Below are 22,155 nucleotides of genomic sequence, written 5' to 3' on the forward strand. Positions count from 1 at the left end.
TGGGCAAGTCTGTTATCTCAACCCTTCATGCCTCACACTGGGTGCCAATTAAAGGCTGGTTTAAGAGCAGCACTCCTTAATTTAGAGTGTGTCTCATTCTCCCCCATCCTCGCTCCTCCCCTTCAGTGGGAGATAAGAATGTCAGAGATTACAGGTTGAGATAAAACTATTTACTGGAAAAACCAATGAGATAAGAAAATGAACAGTAACAGCAACAAAACTACGAACAAAAGCGTACAAAAAGAGGGTGATTTGCATGCAAAAAAACCAAAAAAATTCCCACATTGCGTAACTCCAAAGACAATGAACAAAATTGTGGGGGGACACTCCATGTGCCATCTTTTTCTCCCCAACTATAAACCACGCCCCCTCCCCTAATCAAAAGTGAGAATCTCTTATTTCCATCCCCTGCCAGTGATGTGAGTAGTATAGAATAACAACCTAGGCATGCCCAGATGGCTCCAGGCTCTTCTCCCTCATGGCTACTGTGAAAAAAATAACTGTCCTGGCCAAAAACCACAAGAGGTTTGCATTAAAATTTAACTAGGTATTTCCTGCCACAGAATATACACGCTTGTAATATAGTAATACTGAAGTCAACCAGTTTATCCCAGACAGTTGAAAACATTTCATTAAGATACTTTTCTCACATGAATGCAGTCTAAAATACTTGGTAGAGAGATACAGTAATACTTTGTACACTAAGCCAATGAATGAAAATTGGTTGAAGTTGTTCCTATTTCTTCAGTCAGGTCAGTGTTTTGGCTTAAGACATTATATTCATCTAGAGAGCTACAGTCTTGACAACAAAAGCAGTGTATTGTTCATAAGGTTACAAAGAAAAAACAGACTGCGTTTTAACTTAACCTCTAAGTTTCACCCAACAATTTTAAAAACTCCTACCTTTATAATTTGAGTATAAAGGATTATTTTATAAAACAATTAACTGAAATACTTGCATTCCATCTATTAACAGTGCTAACATACCAAAAAACTGTAGCTGTGAACTATACCTCAACCTCCTCTGCAAGGCTACCTCTCTACACACACCATTTGGTATTTGCTGTTTCACAGGTATAACTGAGTCATTTTTGTCATCCTTTGGAAGCTACATGTCTTCGCATGTTTCCATTCCTTCAACATGCAGATCTGGAGACAATGAAGTTGGATGTGCCTGTCTTTGAATGCCTCATTACTGAATATTCCAAAGAAGAGAGCCTTTTGAAGGCAGAATTTTTTGCCAATCAGACATTACTTAAGTACATTAGCTCCGCTATGCACTTTCTCGATTTAAGTAATTTAATACCCACTTCCTCACACAATCTGCACTGTACCAAAGTTACTAATTTCCATTCCTCCTGCTCTTAGAAGAAACAAGCCTCTTTCCACTTCAATCCATGAAAATCAAGCCAACTACACATCCCTTTATTCCACATCAAATCCATTATCAACACCTTTCCTATCTCTTTGTTGGAGGTTGAATTACGCCCTTTTCTTTCAGTGGAATTTTCTCCCATTGTTATGCTAAGTAATTGTGGCTACACCTTAAAACGACAGATAATGTTCTCTCGTAGGGGGGTGGCTGGAGGGGGAGGGGGGGGGAACCGGAAAAGGAAAGGTGGGATAGGGGGGTCTGGAGCGGGGCTCTCTCTCGCTTGGCTCGTGGAGTGGGAAGACAACCTGGGCTCTGCTCTGGCATCTTCCCCTGCCATCCCAGCACTGAGATCCACGCTCCCTGCCTTTGGACATCGCTCTGCTGCTCTCCCAGCTCACCCTACTACCTCCGGACACTCTGCTGAGCACCACGACCGACACCGTGAGGGGGGAGTAACTTTCCCCATCCCCGCTCACCCCTGGGCCGCGGCCGCCATCACCCAGCCCTCTTCAACTGCGCGGGACCTGCCCTGCCCCCACAGCACCGGTAACAGCACAGGGAGATGGCCTGCGGCCAGAAGGGACTGGAGCGGAGCTATACTGTTTCTGTTGCCAATTTTTATAGCTGTTGTTGTTTTTCTGCTTTGTTAGATACCAGTAAAGAACTGTTATTCTTATCCCCATATCTCCTGCCTGAAGGTGTCTGAATTGGACCTAAAATAATTAAAAGGGAGGGGGGTTGCACTCTGCATCGCAGAAAAGGGGCTCCTGCCTTTCCTTAGACCATACCTGTCTTTCAAACCAAGACACTCTTCTACAGGATAAGATTTTTGTACCTAAGACTCTGCAGTATTCTTTTTTCACAGTTCTTCTCATCAAGTCCTCTGTGTTGAATTCCTTCTCTTACCAAAAAGCCTCTAAGGTGGCTTGTACTTTCTCTCATTGGCTACCAAAAACAGAGGGCAAGCCTGACAACCAGATCTACCCCAAAGAAACAACACAAGTACACATCAAATCCTTCCCTGAGAGCCATACAGATGGAATCTTGTGCTCTCCTGCTGCCAAGGTACATCCTGCAGAGCCCAGCATACTCTCACTCTCAAAAGGTTGACATGAGTCAATCTGGGAAAACGGCTCTCCATAGCCAGAGCACACAAGCCTGCTACACAGGAAATTACTATAGAAGTCATCGGTGTCAATTCTTTTAAATTGTTCTGAGACCAAGACATAATAAGGGGCAAGGGAGAGGAATATACATAAATTAAAGGTGGATGAAATGCTTATGGAATCAAAGGATAACCAACAAATGCTTAAAAAGAAGTGTGTAAAGAAATAAATGGGAGAGTTCAATTTCAGGATATGAAATCATTGGTGCCAGTCCTGCACCAATACTACCATCTCACCTCTCCCACGGCTACGTTTCCCACGGTCTGAAGGTCTGTCTCCTTGATTGTTGTCCACTCCATTCTCTTCAGCTCTGACTGTGGAGAGAGGACAGCTTATGAGACTTATGCATGAGATAGTATAGCCATCTGCTTAACCTAAATCTCAAAACAAAAGGCAAGGTTTTAAAGTGGGCTGGTTAACATATGTCAGTCACCCCTTTTCTTCGGCAGCCTAGCTACAAGCAAGTTATGTTTACTTTGCACTAGACCATTAGGAAGCAAAATATCTAAGAGGAAAATGCCCTTCAGCAGACACACATCTGTTGGGTTAGGGTTTTGGGGGAGGGGAGAAAGGCAGTGTTTTGCAGCCTGCACTATTAATTATGGCCTCATCTCTTTAACAAGGTAGGAAATAAAGCTGCCTCATACTATGCTTCCTCAATAACAGGCTGTGTGGCAACAGTGAAAGAATAAGGGACAATCAAGAACATCAACTCTTTTGTCTGTCCATACCATATACCAGTACAACCAGAGAAACTTAAAGCAACTTTCCTCTGTATTTAAATCAGAAGGATAACAACTGGGTGAAGGAGAGGCATTAGAAAAGCACTAAGTACTGCACCTTAACTATTTCACAGAAAAGTCCTGAGTAAGTACCCTGAAAGATGGCTGGCTCATTGAAGGAAGGAGAGAAGGAAAAAAAAAAAAAAAAGACTGACCACTTAAAACACCGTTGAGATTTTGTACTGCACAACTTTTCCTAATGGCAGCATCAAAACCAATAATGCTTGCACTGGGAGGAGATATCAAGATTTGGTAACAACTTGAAAAAAATCTTTAATTCCAGTTTCCAAAAAGAGACAAGCAGCATCTGGATCTGTCAAAAATTTTGCCCTTCACTTTCATTTTGATGGATCTGATTTCAATTTTTCTATGCATAGCTGCAAGTTTTATTACTATTTTTTCCTAACTTTGACATTATTTTACAAAGATTCACAATGTCTTCACTGGCACAATATTTGAAGATATTACAATAATTAAAAGAATTGGCTAATATTATACATTTTTTCCTGCTTTTCAGTCAAAAGCTAAACAAATTTTTTCATTGGTGTTTCTCTGCTCATCTATCAGTGCTTATGGCACTTACAGGCAATTTATATAGCTTTGATACTGCTGATAAAGAGGAAAAAGCAATGTGCATCCAATGGCAATCTAATGTGATGCTACCTAACTTGGAAACATCAGTTTGCCCTTGTACAATGTATTTTTGCACCTGTATAAGCTGTAGAAAAATTTTAAATATTTCAACCCATAAAGAACTTTCTGTGTTGTAGAAACTCACCTTTGGTTGGCTTATGAGTAACATATGCTAGAGAGTAATAATGATCCCAGTCTTTTCATTCCCCTTTATAAAAAGATGAGAACATCTTCAGGTTCTCCCACTCATAAAAGGAGATGTAATCAAAGCTGGATAATTTTTTCATTAAAAGAAAAAAAAGTGTATCAGCTGTGCAGCAACATACTTGCTTCTCAAGCAGTTTTACAGAGAGTCAATTCTAAAACTTAAAAAGAACAGCAATTTGTACAAGATCAATTAACCAAAAAAGGACAGAAATTTAAATTGAGTGTCTCTGAATAAACACAGACCATCCCAAAACCAAGTCACAGACAGATCGAGCATATATTTTGCATAAACAGGTTATGATCCCTTCAGTGCTGAGCTATAGCTTGGACAGACTTTACTCCATTAAGCATTTGCTCTTAACTCAGTCAGTTTCAGCTGCAAAAAAAGTGTCTGAATCTTTAAAAATGAACCCCTATACATACACTCTCGGCCACGGCTGCCTCCTCTTCCCCATCTGTTGGAACTTCCCCATCCACGGCTCATTTCTCTGTCCCCTCGTTTCTCTCTGTTTTCTTTGTTTTCCAAACCTTCTTTTCCAAGGTTTTTCTTCTTTCCCCCTACAGTCTCCCAAGAAGTCTATTTGGATAGAATAGAATTAGATACAAAACTCAAAAAGAAAGAGACAGCTCTCAATGTATGCTTCTACCTCACATCCCTCCAGCTCATGAAAAAAAAAACAGCCATACATACATATTACACTGATACAAATGGAAACATAAGTTGTTTTTTTTTTTAAGAAATGAAAAAGAAACAAGTTTTAAAAGTTGTATTTTCTTATGGAATGTGAGAATCTCAAATATTTCTGGCTATAATGGACTTTTACTAGTTCAAGGAAGCCTAGATATGACCACAACACAGAAAATCTGCAAAGCAAGCAACAGTTTCTTTCTCAACTTCCTAGCAAGGGAGCATGTACAGAGCTATCCTTTTCTCCAAAGGAAATGAAAAAATGCTTATAAGTATCATTGAACAATAGACAGCAAGTACGTGGCCAGGGGAAGCACTATCCAGATGTACTAGAATTCAAGCACCAAGAGACAGAATGGCAAAACAATAACTTGGGAAACTGAAGATTTAGCTTTAATATTAAATTCCATCTTTAAAATAAATTCAGGGATCATATCAGCTCTATAGAAATTGAAAATAAAACAACTAAAACACTCATCAAGAATAGCACAGCAACTCATGCAATTGCACGGTTAGTCTATTGAGCTGTTAGCTGCAAAAGAAGAAAGGTAGTACGTGCAAACCATTAAAATGGCAGATAGGTTTATGTATATGCCCCCATCTCTAGGAGCTTTTAGTCTAGGTAAGGTATTTGAGAGGTAAAATTGCACATGCAAATGAGATGGCATCAACTCTGAAGCACTACAAAAAGCCATGACCTCTGACAGGCACCTGCATTCAACAAAAAAGATTGGCTATCAATAGTTTCAGATCCTGTCCTATCTCTTCTCAATTCAGACGACAGCAACTCAGCAGCCCTCACAAAGTAAGGCAATGATCAGATAGTCCAAGATGCCTAGAATTGAGGAAACTAATTCTATTGAGAAAGCAGGTAACAAAGCAGTTTACAAGTATAAATTCAATGTTTCAGTATCTCCTTTGAGACAATAAGTACTAAAAGAATAGTTATTCTTTTTGTTTTTTACATGATATAGGTGAGAAAGAAGGCTGAAATCACTTTTCAATTTCATCCCCAGTATAAAGACTATATTGCCATAAACCAACTTAGGTGAAGCACAGACAGCACAGATTAGAAGTACAAAACTGTGTTTGAGGAACATCACATTATTTGTGAGTCAGAAAACTGTTTCCCCCAGTAACTATCACATGGCTTCATCTGCCATAGCCTGTGTAACTGCATTATGTACAAAAATACTCCTAAAACTTTAGTTATTTCACAGGAGAAAAAATCCCCAACCTGCACTGACAACTGAAGAGCCAAATCTATAAATTTCAGAATGCACTACTATTTTACTGATGGGCATGGTGCCAAAAATCTTGAACTATTGCAAGAAATACCCAAGAGTGGATGAGTCTGCAAAGCTGAAGAGGAAGCAGCCTCTCCTTAGTAAGGTTTTACATGAGTTAGGAAGGATCAGTAAAAGGATGACTATGAAAGCATCGGATCCATGCTTTCCCACAGTATAATTTTGAGGAAAACCTCAAAAAGTTGGGCATGTCCTTTGAGATACAGTATGATGCTACCTCTGGGCATGGGAATCCATCACAGACTATTGAAGTTGTCTCTTTTTGCAATCAATTAGCTCCCTTACAATTTCAGCTGAAGATGCCTGAGGCAACCCAAATGACAGCTGTGGGCCTGACATTCAAAAATATGTAACAGAAGCTGCCTTGCTGATCTGGTCTTAGATGGAAAGAAGAATAATCTGAAAGGTCCCCTTTGTTCTATCTTAAAAGGTTTAGGAAGTAACACATGGCCAGATAAAATGGATCTTATGACTGTAGGAAGTTAAATGAATAGAAGTCTCGGGCAAAGAAACATGCCCTCAACTCTCATCCACAAGCCTCTGTCTATCCAGACTGACACAACTGTTGCAAGTGAAGTCTTCATAAAAACTAACAGTCATGGAGCACAAAGCCTTAAATATTACAGCATTTAAAAAAAAAAGACAAAACTGGCAGAGTACCAAAGAAATTATAAATGGACATTCTGGCTATCACTCCTTCTTTTAATTCCTCAATTTGGATAGACACATCTTTTTACAAATGAGGTAAAAAAACCTTCCAGTGCATCAAGGCAGAGTGAAACTTAAAAAAAAAAAAAAGAGATTTGGGAATCTGCATTCAGAACTAGTACCGCCTTACATCAAATCCACAGTTAAATTGTTCTGGAGTATAATGACCTTCAAGTTGGAGGCCCACAAATTTGCATAAAGAATAAATTTATTCACACTCTGATGAAAACACCTAATTAATACTCCTTCCTTTTTGAGTCCTTCAAGTTGTCTGTATTTGTTTGAGTTGCATTTTGTCTACAAAGTGCAGTGGGTTCAGAGGGACTTGTCAAGAGAGCAATATATGGATATGCTGCTTATAATTGATAAATGAGTTCAGAAAGTTTCTTCCATGCCATGATCACTTATTAAAAAATTGCTAAAGTAAGGAAGCATTTAAAATTCTCTATCAGTCAGTAAACTATTTTCAACTAGAAAATGGCAAATATGAGAAGTACAAAAGAACACAAAACCAGCACATTACCAACACAGATTTAATTAAGAGATGCTCTCTTCTATTCCCCACTTGACAGTTTGTTCAGTATTATATATTTCTGTGTTTTAGATGACCTCAACTCCGATAAATGAAAAGGAGATAGGAAAGAAAGTCCTCTCAGTCAGAACAGTATGTGTTCTAGATTTTGGGTGTGTGGGGGTGAGTTTCCTTATTAACAGTAAGACAGACCACACATCTTGACAAATCACAGGAAATACTGAATGTTCAGCATTAAGAAAGGAAGTCCAGGTTTCTTTCCCAATTTAGATGAGATGGAATCTAGCTTACTGTATTGGACAAACTGTGAGAAGTCCCTCCAGCAAAAGCTTGAGCTGCAGCAAGATATTTTCCTGGTATCTCTCGGAATAGAAAATTGCTCTGTGCAACATTCTAAGCAACATTATTTGTTGTTATATACACATTGTTTATTCTCCTCTTTCTGGTTTTCAATGAAGTTATGCAAATGAACAACAGTGAAAGGATACTTGTATCCTCTTTTGCCATTAGGAGCGCTGTCAATGCAACTTTCAGATGTGGAAACCTTCTCCAAATTCAATACTGGAAATGCAAACCTACATAAGTTGCACAACTTAAAATATCTACCTGGACTTTAGGTTTATAAAGATTATCCTTTGAGGCAAACATTTAGGTGTCATGGTTGAGAGGTGCTACAAACATTGGAGCAAAAAACAGGCCTGTGTCTGACAGAGCAATGATTTCTGCTGCATAGTTAAAATTATTGTATGTAAATGAAAACCAAAAGATTCTGCAAGAAACCAGCTAAACACCTACATTTTCAAGGTTCAGCCTAGTCTAAGGTATGCATGCAGCACAAAAGCCGTCCTGGTCTCCATTTCCTTCAAAAGAATTTGGAGGCATGGAAATTGAAAGCTTCCAAAATATGACTTTCCCAATCACTTCTAAGAAGTGGAAACAAAAAGAACAGCTTAATAGGAAAGTAAAACCTTACCGTGTCCGAACTTCCTTCCAGCAATATGTTAATTGCTCTGTTCATGTCCCCATTACAATCATGTAGTGCCACTATACACTCATCCTGGGTTTTCCCCGTCACTTCCATAAGCTGGCAGTAAGAGTCAGACATGTTAAAATATTCAAATTATCTTTGTAAGAAAATAATAGTTAGTATCACCACAGATTCAAAAACATGCATAGCTACTGTGTCAGAGCAAACTAAAATCCTAAATAAAGGTAAACACAAATTAAATTATAATCAAGAAAGCACTCTCTCACTTTTTTTTTCCCCTTTATGCTTGGAGATTTCCTATGCAGAACTTAATTCTTATCTTTCCCACCAGCACAGCTACAGGCATTATTGATGAGGGTACTTTGGCTTCAGGAAGTATAAAACTTCACTTCTGGCACATCACCAAAACAAGCTTATAACAACAAAAAGCACTTAATGCTTTAGAGGAGGTTTTACAAAGGAAAAGTCAATAAAACTGCATACACAGCTCTGAGAGGTCAAATTATTTTTAAAAATAATACCTCAATTTACCTTTAAGCTATGATTCTATGATTTTTACTTTTCCTGAAAAACAACCAATATACTGGCAAACTCAGTTTACACAGGTGACATTTTTCTCATGTATGTGTACACGTGAACAACCTGAATGCACTCTTTATTCTGACAATTATTCAATTGAGACCATACTAAAGAGATATAGTCTGGAAGAGATCAGCACAGATGAGTTTTAGCTTAAAGGCCAAAGGAAAATACACCAGTGTAACCATACAGTCATAGCTGTATTACCACACAATTTATTGAAAACAGACTTTACAGGGCAATAAGAGCACCTTTTTCTAGTTAAATTTCTATCCTTGTGAAAAAGGTTTCATCTAAATCAGAAAAATGCTCTAGCTCCAAAACACAATTCAGCATTGTTGCAGGGCATAAAAACTCAGTATCATAAGAAACATACTTGTTTCACTTTATCTTCAAAATCTGTATCATTCTTATCGTAGATCATCTGAGCAAGACGAATCTGTTCTGCTGTTGCCTGAAAAACCAACATCCAATAAAGGACACAAAATTTAACTATATTTTTTTAAAGTATCTCCTAGTTATCATAATCACAGAATACACAGAGTTGGAAGGGACCCACAAGGATCATCAAAGTCCAACTCCTGGCCCTGCACAGGACACCCCAACAATCCCACCCTATGCCTGACAGCATTGTCCAAACCCTCCTGGAGCTCTGGCAGCCTTGGGCCATGACCAGTCCCTGGGAAATCAGTTCAGTACCCAACCACCCTCTAGGGGAAGAACCTTTCCCTGATATCCAGCCTAGCCCTCCCCTGACATATCAGGCCATTCCCTCAGGTCCTGTCACTGGTCACTAGAGTGTCACTTTATTTTTTTTCTCTCAAGATTCTCAAAAAGAATATATGCAACAAGCACAGTGGTGCTACAGAGAAGGGATTAACATCTCCTCTATGCTCATTTTATAGTTAAAAAGTTAGCTAGAATAGAAGCAATTTCAACATATTCTAATGTGTTTGAACCACAGTTAAAAGCTCACCACATAGACAACCATATAATTGAATTCACCACAGAAGCTTACACTGATATTACTTTTATTTAGTATCTACCACTCCAGAGATAGTTTTATCATAACAAACCGACAATGGTATTTCTAAATTAACCACATCTCTGATGATCTCTGTTCACATCACCTTCCACACCTCTCCCAATAACCACCTGACTGTAGTTTTATGAGCACTTAGAGACTGTCACGCCTCAAGATTCTGCTCGTAAACAGCTGAACTTCCTTTTTTTATAACTGAATACTAGTCTCTGAAAATTGCTAAAAAATCTTGCTCTTGACAAAATATTTGGTGCTTCTGTAACATTTCTGGACAACAAATCCATGCTGTCAACTTCTCCAAAAGCTTAAAGACTAAAATGGATGGATGCAGTAAAGAGCCATAAACCCAAACAGGCTATGGCTACCCTAAAGAGAATACTCAAAAACATTAATGGCACATCATACAGGCCACTCTTCATAGTGTGGCATCTGCAGCCTACTTGAACAGCACTCCCATGAAAATACTAAAGATAACTGTATGCTACATGAACTTGGACCTCATTTGATTTCTGCTCAAACAGAAGAGGCTACTATCTCATGCTAGAGAAGGCTGATACTGAAGACAGTCAGGACCCAAAATGCAAGTTGATGTACTGCAGAAGACTTCATTATTGCGAAGGGGACCACATCATGCCCTGAAATTTTTGACAGAAAGGATTCATCCTAGGCATTCTCACTTCACAGGCTACCCACATGAAATTCTGTACCTCACAAGTTCAGACTTAATCAGTCTCAAACTGCATCACTTTTGGAGTTTACCACAAATGCAAGCTTTAGAGGATATCACCAAGTGTAAATCCTGAGTCTAAAAAATTACTCCACCATAAAACACCAGCTACATGTTGGCTGAGAAGTTACTGTAGCTGTCCCAGTTCCTTGAGGGAAGTAATATTTGCTTTGCTTCGAGTCAAGGTTCCAAGACAATCAGCATTTGTAACTGTCCTAGGTGACCTAGATGACCCAAAAAACGTCATGTATTTAATATCTTCTTCCCGAACCCGGTGGTGGGGGGGGAGGAGTCGTGGAGGTTTGCTGTCTGGGGGGCTCCTTCCGGAGGTTTTCCCCCAAATTTGCCCTAAACCAGGACAAATATTTTGGCGCCCATCTCGGGGCTTGAGAAAGTGGAAAAAAACCCTCTTCTAATAATAATTTGGTTCCAATTACTTTTTGTTGGTATAGAGCAGTTATTTGCTATGTTGTTTGAATTCATGTCTTTTGGGGTGGAGGCCTGCATATGTTTCTGGTCCCTAGGGTTTTTTTTGAGGTCTTAATACCTCTATGGTCCCTAGGTTTATTTTCTTATCCAGAAATAGCTCCGGTATTGTCCCTAATACGTAGTTTCTGCAGCAGAGGGGCACTGACCAGAATATCCATCGGGCTGGGCTTGGTTGTAATGGCTTGCAGGAGATTTATAAAGGTGCTGGAGTCTGTTCCAGGAATGTATGGTTCATGGTTATGGTTGTGCACCCAGTTTGTTAGAGAAGAAGCAGGGGATGAGGCTTTTCAGCCTTTGTTTTCCTTCTTCTCCTCTGAATTTGTTACATCCTTATTAGAGAATGTTCAGTTTCCCCTGAATGTTAAAGAGACCATCTTTCTGGTGTTTAATCTGGTAAGCTTTCTCTATACAGTCTGCAGTTTCTCTAGAATGAGAGCTGAGATTTCTAGAGGGACTGATGAGACCCCTGACCCCGGAGTAGACCCAGGCGTGAGAAATCCTGAGTGGTGTGGGAAATGGGAGGATATGGGCCAAATCTTAAAGGAATTTTCTGACCCTACATCCTGGGATTTTCAATGTGAAGAAATTCAGAACCCAGCTGAGGTGGCAAAGTACCTGAAAGAGAAGTGTCATGATAATTCTAAGGAGAAGAAGATCATTGCAGTGAGCTGGGCCCTGGCATATGCTTATCGTACCCTGCTAGATACTGTAGGGCAGCAGACAGAGGAAGGGGGACAGGCAGATAAATCAGCCACTATCCCAGTCACTCAGGCTGCAAGCCAACACCCCAGGCTCGAGGCCAGTAACTACACCAGACAGTGAGCCTAAGCCAGCAACTAAACCAGTCAGTAAGTCTCAACCAATGGCTGTTGCTACTAGCACGAGAAGTGGAAAGTGCACAGACAAGACCGATCGACCAGTGGATGACGATGATGATGATGCAGGAGAAGGACCCTCAATGCCTCCTGACATAAAACCAGGAGTCAAAGCAACTGGTACAAGATCAGACGCCAATATTGAGTCCTTTTCCCTAAAGGACCTCCGTGGCCTAAGAAAGGATTACACCCGACGACCTGATGAGTCTATAATTAGTCGGTTGGTCCGTCTTTGGGATGCTGCAGGCGAGGCTACAATTCTGGACGGCACTGAAGCCAGGCATTTGGGATCCCTGTCACATGATCCTGTCATTGACCAAGGAATGATGAGGGGGCCTAACCCTCACAGCCTCTGGGCACGGGTCCTGGACAGTGTAGCAGAAAGATACCTGTGTGCAGACGATCTTTATATGCAGCAGACCCAGTGGAAGACGATAGAACAAGGGATCCAACGCCTGAGAGAAATGGCAGGGGCAGAGATTATCTTCTCAGATGACATAACAACTAGGAATCCGGACTTGGCACCGTGTACATCTGTGATGTGGCGAAAACTTGTACGGCTTGGGCCACATGAATATGCTTCTGCTTTAGCAATAATGAAGCGGGATGAGAGGGATGACACCGTGCTCAATATGGCGAAGAAGCTCCGAGCATATGCAGATGCTGTACATGGCCCAACACATGCCAGAATTGCAGCTGTGGAAACACGTCTGCAGAAATTAGAAGACAAGATAGAGGAGAATCATAAAAGACTCAGGGAGGAGATTAAAGAGGACCTTCTCCAAATCTCAGCAGTACAAATTAGAGGCCCTGGTATCCAATGCAGAAGTTCCCCCGATGGGGAGAGAAGGTACACCCCACGAGCTGAGCTGTGGTTCTTCCTACGTGATTGCGGAGAAAACATGAGGAGATGGGATGGAAAATCTACTGCTGCTCTGGCACAACGGGTGCATGAATTGAAGGAAGGCAAGACTCAAAGAGGAAGTTCCACCAAAAGGAGAGCAGCTCCAGTTGCTCATAGCCAAGCTGCCAAGTATGATGATGATGATGATATGTCCGATCCCCTTGAAGGAACCTCTAAGACATATGCCCAAGGAAAGAAGGATAAACAGGCTTAGAGGGGCCCTGCCTCTAGCCAGGGAGAGGCGAAGGGAAAACCGTGTTTTCTGGACTGTGTGGATTTGTTGGCCTGGCACATCGGAACCACAAAAGTATAAAGCTATGGTTGATACTGGTGCACGATGCACATTAGTCCCATCAAGATATGTGGGGGCAGAATCTGTCTCTATCGCTGGCGTGACAGGTGGATCACAGGACTTTACCTTGGTGGAAGCTGATGTGAGCTTGACTGGACATGAATGGAAAAAACATCCTATTGTGACTGGCCCAGAGGCCCCATGCATTTTGGACATAGATTACCTCTGAAGGGGGTATTTTAAAGACCCAAAAGGATTAAGGTGGGCATTTGGGATAGCAGCTGTGGTGACAGAGGGCATCCAGCAATTGAACACCTTGCCTGGACTGTCCGAGAATCCAACTACAGTAGGACTTCTGAAGGGAGAAGAGCAAAAGGTACCAATTGCCACTTTCACAGTGCATCGCCAACAATACAGAACAACTCGAGATGCTGTGGTTCCCATCCATAAGATGATTCGAGAGCTGGAGAGCCAAGGGGTGGTCAGCAAAACCCACTCACCCTTCAACAGCCCCATCTGGCCTGTGCGTAAATCTGAAGGAGAATGGAGATTGACAGTGGACTATCGTGCATTGAATGAAGTGACTCCACCACTGAGTGCTGCTGTGCCGGACATGCTGGAACTCCAGTATGAGCTGGAGTCCAAGGCAGCAAAGTGGAACGCCACTATTGATATCGCCAATGCATTTTTCTCCATTCCTCTGGCAGCAGAATGCAGGCCTCAGTTAGCCTTTACATGGAGGGGAGTGCAGTATACCTGGAACCGACTGTCCCAGAGGTGGAAGCACAGACCTACCATCTGCCATGGACTGATCCAGACTACACTAGAAAAGGGTGAGGCTCCAGAACATTTACAATATATTGATGATATCATTGTGTGGGGGAACACAGCAGCAGAAGTGTTTGAGAAAGGAGAGAAAATCATCCGAATCCTCCTGGAAGCTGGCTTTGCCCTCAAGAAGAGTAACGTTAAGGGACCTGCCCAAGAGATCCAGTTCCTGGGAGTGAAGTGGCAAGATGGACGGCTTCAGATTCCTACTGATGTCATCAACAAAATCACAGCTATGTCCCCACCAACCAACAAGAAGGAGACACAAGTTTTCTTAGGTGCCATAGGTTTTTGGAGAATGCACATTCCTGAGTACAGTCAGATCATGAGCCCTCTTTACCTGGTTATCCGCAAGAAGAACGATTTCCATGGGGGCCCTGAGCAGCAACAAGCTTTTGCCCAGATCAAGCAGGAAATTGCTCATGCAGTAGCCCTTGGCCCAGTCAGGAGGGGACCAGATGTGAAGAACGTTCTCTACTCTGCAGCCGGGAGCCATGGTTTGTCCTGGAGCCTTTGGCAGAAGGTGCCTGATGAGACTCGAGGCCGACCATTAGGATTTTGGAGTTGGAGCTACTGAGGGTCTGAAGCTAACTACACCCCAACAGAGAAGGAGATCTTGGCTGCCTACGAAGGAGTCCAAGCCACCTCAGAGGTGGTTGGCACAGAAGCACAACTCCTCCTGGCACCCCGACTACCAGTGCTGGGGTGGATGTTCAGAGGAAAGGTTCCCTCCACCCACCATGCCACCAGTGCTACATGGAGCAAGTGGATTGCCCTCATTACACAGCGCACCTGGACTGGAAAACTGAATCGCCCTGGGATTTTGGAAGTAATTACAAATTGGCCCGAAGGTGAAAGTTTTGGTACCACAGATGAGGAACAAGAACCAGTGACCCAGGCTGAAGAAGCCCCACCGTATAACCAACTGCCAGCAGAGGAAACAGGCTATGCTCTTTTCACTGATGGTTCCTGTCGCATCGTAGGGATGAATCAGAGGTGGGAAGCAGCTGTATGGAGCCCCACACAACGGGTCGCAGAGGCCACTGAAGGAGAGGGTGGATCCACTCAACTTGCTGAACTCAAAGCGGTTCAACTGGCCCTAGACATTGCAGAAAGAGAAAAGTGGCCAAAGCTTTACCTTTACACTAATTCATGGATGGTAGCCAATGCTCTGTGGGGATGGCTGGAGAGATGGAAAGAGGCTAACTGGCAGCGTAGAGGAAAACCAATTTGGGCTGCCGAAGAGTGGAAAGACATCGCTACCCGGTTAGAGAAACTACCTGTGAAGGTTCTCCATGTAGATGCCCATGTCCCCAGAAAGAGAGCTAATGAAGAGCAGGAAAACCATCAGCAGGTAGATCAGGCTGCAAAGATACGGGTGTCGAAGATAGATCTTGATTGGGAACACAAGGGAGAGTTGTTCCTAGCACGATGGGCCCATGATGCCTCAGGCCACCAGGGTAGAGATGCCACCTATAAGTGGGCATGAGACCGAGGGGTGGATCTAACCATGGACAGTATTTCTCAGGTTATCCATGACTGTGAGACGTGCGCTGCCATCAAGCAGGCCAAGCGGGTGAAGACCCTCTGGTATGGTGGGCGGTGGTCCAAGTACAAGTATGGGGAGGCCTGGCAGATTGATTACATCACACTGCCCCAGATACGCCAAGGCAAAGTGCTACGTGGTCACCATGGTAGAAGCCACCACGGGATGGTTGGAAACCTACCCTGTGTCTCATGCTACAGCCCGTAACACCATCCTGGGCCTTGAAAAGCAGGTCCTTTGGAGGCATGGTACCCCTGAGAGGATTGAGTCAGACAATGGGATTCATTTCAAGAACAGCCTTGTCAACACCTGGGCTAGGGAACATGGCATTGAGTGGGTGTACCATATCCCCTACCATGCACCAGCTGCAGGGAAAGTGGAAAGGTACAATGGACTGTTAAAAACCACCTTGAGAGCATTGGGTGGGGGATCTTTCAAAAACTGGGAGCAGCATTTAGCAAAGGCCACTTGGTTAGTTAACACCCGAGGTTCCACCAACCGAGCAGGTCCTGCCCAGTCTGAGTCCCTGAATATAGTAGATGGAGACAAAGTCCCAGTGGCACATGTCAGAGGTTTGTTAGGGAAGGAAGTTTGGATCAATTCTGCCTCGAGTACAGACAAACCCATTCGTGGGATTGTCTTTGCTCAAGGACCAGGTGGTACCTGGTGGATAATGCAGAGAGATGGAACAACATGATGTGTACCTCAGGGAGATCTGATTATGGGGTGAGGCAGCATGAGACAGAAGGAAATGTGTAAGTGTCGGAGGTCTGAGCAAGTGAGATGGAAGGAAATGTGTTTGAGTAAGTGAAAGACAGAAGTTTTTACTTGATGAAGTTTTTACATGCTGTTTAGTATGTTCACGATATGGAGATAAGGGGTGGAATGTCCTAGGGTGACGTTATGGTGTTTGTATCTCCAATCGTGTGTTCTGTTTATGTTTGGTATTATGTCCTGTGCTTTCAGGACTGACTCTGAAAGTGAAGGTTTGTTTTATCTTGTTATCAGCCGGCTCACCTCCCCCATGGTCTGTGTTTAGGAGAGGCTGGTTGGTTTGGCTTGCCTGCTTGCCTGCCTGCTTGCTTGCTTCTGCCTCTTTTTCTTTCCTTTGCTTTGCCCTTGCTTTTGCTTATTAGTTAGTTCAGCTAGGCAGTCCAACTTTTTCCCTGGACTGTTTTTCCCCCCCCCCCCTTTTCCTGGATACCATCTGAACCTGTTCCGGACGGGGACCTGGGAAACACCAAGAAACACAGGGAGTCTGCATTCTGTGACCTGCAGCAGTCATTCCCCAGTGTCGGAGACTGATAACTGGGTAACCACTCGCTGGAGAGACTTTCTGAGTTTGTCATCCTTTCAGAGCAGTGAAAGAGTTTTTTTGTCAGCTGGTGTTGGTTTTTTGTGCTGGGGAGTGATTTCGCTTGTTAAATAAACAGGGTTTTTTCCACTCCTCTCTGAGGAAATTCTTCCCGAACCCGGTGGTGGGGGGGAGGAGTCGTGGGGGGTTTGCTGTCTGGGGGGCTCCTTCTGGAGGTTTTCCCCCAAATTCGCCCTAAACCAGGACACTGCTGTATATTTAATAATCATCTTTTCCACTGAAATTACCAAACCAATATCTATTATGCAAGAGGTAGAATAAGTGGAAAAAATGCAGAAAAACGTCTAAGACTTAATGCTTAAAATCAATGAATCACATCAGTTGCAAATATACCCCAGCGATAGTCAGTACAACCTCCCACTGAGAGCATGTCCCATCAGAGTAGCTGCTTGAGGCCAGATAGAGATCCCACAACCTCTCTAATCCATGATAGTGTTTATGGTAAGCCATTTTTTTTTCCTTTTAACAGCTGGAATTTCCAGTGTTCCAACTTGTGCCATTGTCTCTGAGGATGGCTTCACCTTTTCTATAGCCTTTCATGAGGTATCTGAATAGAAGACAACCTGGCCTTGCCTTCTTAGGGATGAACAAATCCAGTTCCCTTAGTCACCACTCATTCATCCTGTGCTCCAGCCTCTCCATCATCTTTACAGCTCCTCACTGGACTTGCTCCCATTTGCCAATGTCTGCCTTGCCTTAGGGAACCCAAAACTGGGCAGAGTACTCCACTGCTGTCTTGCAAACATCAAAAAAGGGAACCCCTCATTTCTGTCAACTTGCTCATTATAGTCCTGCACACTTACTTGTTATAAAGCAAAAACAAATTCAACTTAATTTGTTGAAAGTCACTTTCTAAACCTACACATTAACACAAATCACCAGTCTGCAAAGCACTGTAACACAAGGAGATAAGGGCTTGAGGTCACATAATTAATATTGTAGAGAGCAGAAGAGCTCCTCCATGTTAAAGATCAGTCTAGAAAATAAGACAATTTCCCATGGGAGCACCTCTAGACTGAGAACTGAGGCAATTCTTGAATTGAATCAAATTTTGAAAAGTACCTGACAAAAGAATAATGAGTTGCCAGGAACAGAGACATTTTGCACTTTAACCCAGGCAAGCACACAACTTAACTATTCTGCTGCTGAGAACCAAGACAATGGGGTAAGAGATTCATTCCAATCTTGCAGATACTCAAAATAACTTTAGTTTGCTAGTGGACAACCATCTTCATTTCACTTTGTGAAGGCACTGCACAAGAAGTTTAGGATTTTGTGACTTCTAAATATGTTGAATCATGATGTAGAACACAGCATGGATCTAACAAAGCTTTTCTCACCCACCCAAATTCCTCTATTGACCAGAAATTTTCTAGCATAATGGGGCTGGCATATGAAAGAGCTGAGCTCTGGAGACACTAAGGTAGCAGGACAGAAATCCTGACAGGGATAGGAATAGAATTCCTCACTCATGGGAAATGTTGCTGAAGAACACAAAGGTCCTTCAGAGACAAAAATACAGGGACAACTTAATGCTGTGCTGGATAACTAAGCAATTAAAGCAAGATATCAAACAAACATACTTTTCCAAATAAGACCATAGTCCTCCCATCTTTTCTCAGTCTTTACTGACTTAGGGAAGAAACAAATCATTGCATGGTCACTTTCAACTCAAAGAAGATTATATAGGAGCACGTACCTGTACTACTTGTTTCTGTGGTTGTGTTGGCTGAGAGGTTGAAATTTGCATTTTGTCCCTAGTGCCCCGGTTACGTTCACTGCTCACCGAAGTCATCATATACAGTATATACAAAACAATGTATGTACAAAATAGAAAATCTGAAAGGAAAAAAAGAGTTAAGGCAGGGTACTGATTCAATACTCCAATAATATACATATGTAGTAATTGAACTCTTCCTGCCTTTACCACAAACTCTATACAGAGACTCCCGAGAAAGCAGCTTCAATACACTATTTTTGGACTCACTGCAGTCTTTACAGTAAAGGGGTAAATGAAGTGGATAAAAAGCATTTTTGTAAGCTGACTTGGATCTGTCTAGATCTCTAGTTCCAGAAAACATCTGGATCTCACAGCTTTTCCCAGTTATTTAACATATATAGACTTTTCTATCTGCTACTCTGCTGAAATTCCAGCTCCAGCTGGATCACTCCTTAAATTTCTTTAATATCTGCTGTCTTGTTTTGATGCCTAGAATTTAACCACTCATATCCACTCAGAATGCTAACAGAAAAGTCACATTCACAAACCAGGCCATTCCTTTCTTCTCCATCATTCAACTGCACATATACATGAAGTCATAGACAATGCCCACTCTACTTCCCACTCTCCTTCTCTCTTATAGAAAAATTATGGTCCTTACTTTTAAATCAGCCTTTGTAGCCAGTATTTTTATGTTCTCCCTCACACTTAAAGGAATTATTTACAAAACTACCTATTACCCTGCTTTAAACATACATTGGTTGTATGGCAACAAAACTCAAACCACACACACCCACCAGTGCTATCCCATTTGTGGTAGTCAGCTTTCATTCTAATTAATTCTCTATCATTAAAATTACTTTGAAACAAGAAATTTATTATTTCCCCTGTGTTTTTACAGCATCTGACACAAGATTAATTTACAAGTATGGCTTATAGCTACTATGATAATTGGAAACAGATCTCTTGGCTGGTCAGGTCAGAGTTAACTGTCTGGTTTTTGTCCCATGACACTGGGAAGTAAAACCTGAAAATTTAGGGAACTAAGGACAACCTACAGGTGGTGTACCTGGGCAGGAGGAGATGCGCAAACAAGCAGCAAAGTGCTTTTACTGCAGCCCCGATGTATGAACTGTGCCTCAGCACACAACTTGTCAGGGCAGCAGCTTTGGTGCAAGCTGGTTAGCACTGAGTTCAGTGCACAATAATGCTCAGATGAAAACTGAGCGCACTGTTGTGATCATATGGACATGTTCAATACCCTGGCATTCACTGGCTTTCACAAGGAATGGGTACTCAGCAATTAAAGTATGAATCAACTCATCACAATTTGAGCATACCACAATAAGCAATGAAAAAAATGAAACCAAGCACCCTTAATAGAGAACATGACAGAGAGCACTAGCCTCTCTGAAAGACAAGCTAATAACTTCACCTATGTTAAAAAAGGACTGCAATATGATATTGGCTTTTGCATTTATATATTAGTTTCCACATTGATCATAAGTATTTAGATATAGTATCATATATACCCTTATTTAGCTGTTTGTTAGTATAATGTAATCTACCAGTTTAAGTATGTATTGCATAGCTTATAGAAATAGTAGTGTGGTGAATATACGATATTATAGGCCTCAACTAAGCACTGGGTGTTAAAATACCTCTATGTAACCAAAACAAATGGTGTAAGGCAACCATGTTAGCCCCCTTCTCCGCTGCCTGAATTCTCCAAGTGATAACTGTGACACAAACCAGAGCACCGGAAGACAATTTAAAAATACCATGTTAAATTTAAAGAGGACATACAAAATCCTTATCAGAGGACATAAAACAACAGGATGGAGACACAAAAAGGAATAAAATATATTAACTTGACACACAGGATGTCATGCAGATAAGCCAGAGTATGAAGAAACCAAACAGAAGAATTCCCATAACATCAAAGTTCACAAGAATGTTTGAATAATGTATGGACTGTATGAATATGCATGTACCTCAGTAATGTAACAGTATAAAGATAACACTATGGGGACTACTGGTGTGTTCTTTGGCTGTTTGCCAGGAGCACCCCAGCGCTGGACTTTTGTCTCTTATTTTATTCCCTATTAAACTTATTTTAAAAAATTCTGTAGTGCTATTCCATTTTTCACACCTATGATAGTCTGGAGTTAGCCCACTGTGATTTAAGATATGTTAACTCCACTGGGTCTCAATTTGTTGTTTAATCCATGTTTGTTTTTCAGGATGAAAGGGTACTTTAAGGAAAAAGGCATGCACACAAATATTTGAAACACTCCTGAGGGGATGAAGCAGCACAGGAAGATCAGCCTGCTGTGAAAACAGCCCAAACAACCTGAATATAACAAGATCTTTAGAGAATATCCTCATCTTGCTGACTGCAACTCATGAGCAGCACAATTTGGCAACAGGTCTGAAGCAGAAAACCAGTGATGGTAAGAGCCTCTTCCTGGCAGCAGTATGAACTTGCACTTGCTTCAGACAACTGTGGAAACGCCCCCAGTTTGATGGTCTCCATGAAGCAAACATGGGCATGTTAGAATCCGTTTAAGATTTAACACAGTCATCTTAAAGCACAATTGGCAGTAGACACAACAACCAGCCCAGCCCCAGCACGAGAAGCAGCTGAAGGGCCCTGCTCCACCACCGACAGTGCACTGACCAGGGCAACATTGCACCTCCCTGGCATGGACATACCTTCACCACACTGGGCTGAGGTTTCACACCTTACCACACCTACTTAAGGCATCATTTTAAAGTACCAAAGCAACAGGAAAGAGGAGGGCAGTTAGCAACTGCCTTCTAATTACCATAGTAACTACAATTTTGAGCATTAAGTGGGATATTACTAATAAGATGGGGATGTAGCAGGATGCTCCACCTGGAGTGGGGGTAAAACAATTTGAACAATACCCTATTTGCAAAGCTATGACTGGTGAATGGAGAGGGCGGGGGCATCATGCAGCTTTTTAGTGTTGAAGAAATGCTGAAACCAGCCTGACTCATCAGCCCCAAAGTTAAACATCCTGATAGTGAGGTGAAAATATGACAGACCTGGTAAAGGACCTGAGATAAAGGAACCAACAAGTGATAGTACTGATAACTTATCTGAAGTTGCTGAGCTGACACAGCTGGCCCAGAAACACAACTGACAGTCAAACACTAGTATAAAAGCCCAGTCCTGCTTTTTAATGGCAGGGTCCTCTAACATATCCTTTCTTGGAGTACGTGTGGAGATTCCTTCCTTGAGTGGGGATGCCCCCCACGGTTATTCCTTGAGGCTGAGCAAGAGATTTGCCCACAGTCATTGTTATGGGTAATATCAATCTCTACTTAATTATTTTTAAAAATAATTGCTTCAAGGATAGTGCACT

At 42.0% G+C, this 22,155-nt stretch overlaps 1 protein-coding gene across 9 annotated transcripts in view; it reads right to left on the minus strand.

Annotated features, from left to right (window-relative positions):
- The window catches only part of LOC148220295 (ubiquitin-associated protein 2-like), a 221,675-nt gene that overhangs the window by 181,425 nt on the left and 18,095 nt on the right, over positions 1 to 22,155 (minus strand). For all 9 annotated transcript variants that reach the window (XM_088155558.1, XM_088155556.1, XM_088155555.1 and 6 more), the window contains exons 2-6: positions 18,743 to 18,882; positions 9,342 to 9,419; positions 8,372 to 8,482; positions 4,587 to 4,740; positions 2,778 to 2,855 (exon numbers count right to left, since the gene is read on the minus strand). In XM_088155558.1, coding sequence (XP_088011684.1) covers positions 2,778 to 2,855; positions 4,587 to 4,740; positions 8,372 to 8,482; positions 9,342 to 9,419; positions 18,743 to 18,882 — 561 coding nt within the window. The remainder of the gene's footprint in view (positions 1 to 2,777; positions 2,856 to 4,586; positions 4,741 to 8,371; positions 8,483 to 9,341; positions 9,420 to 18,742; positions 18,883 to 22,155) is intronic.

This window comes from Sturnus vulgaris, chromosome W (genome assembly GCF_052056855.1).
Source record: "Sturnus vulgaris isolate bStuVul1 chromosome W, bStuVul1.hap1, whole genome shotgun sequence".
In the NCBI taxonomy this organism is placed as follows: Eukaryota; Metazoa; Chordata; class Aves; order Passeriformes; family Sturnidae; genus Sturnus; species Sturnus vulgaris.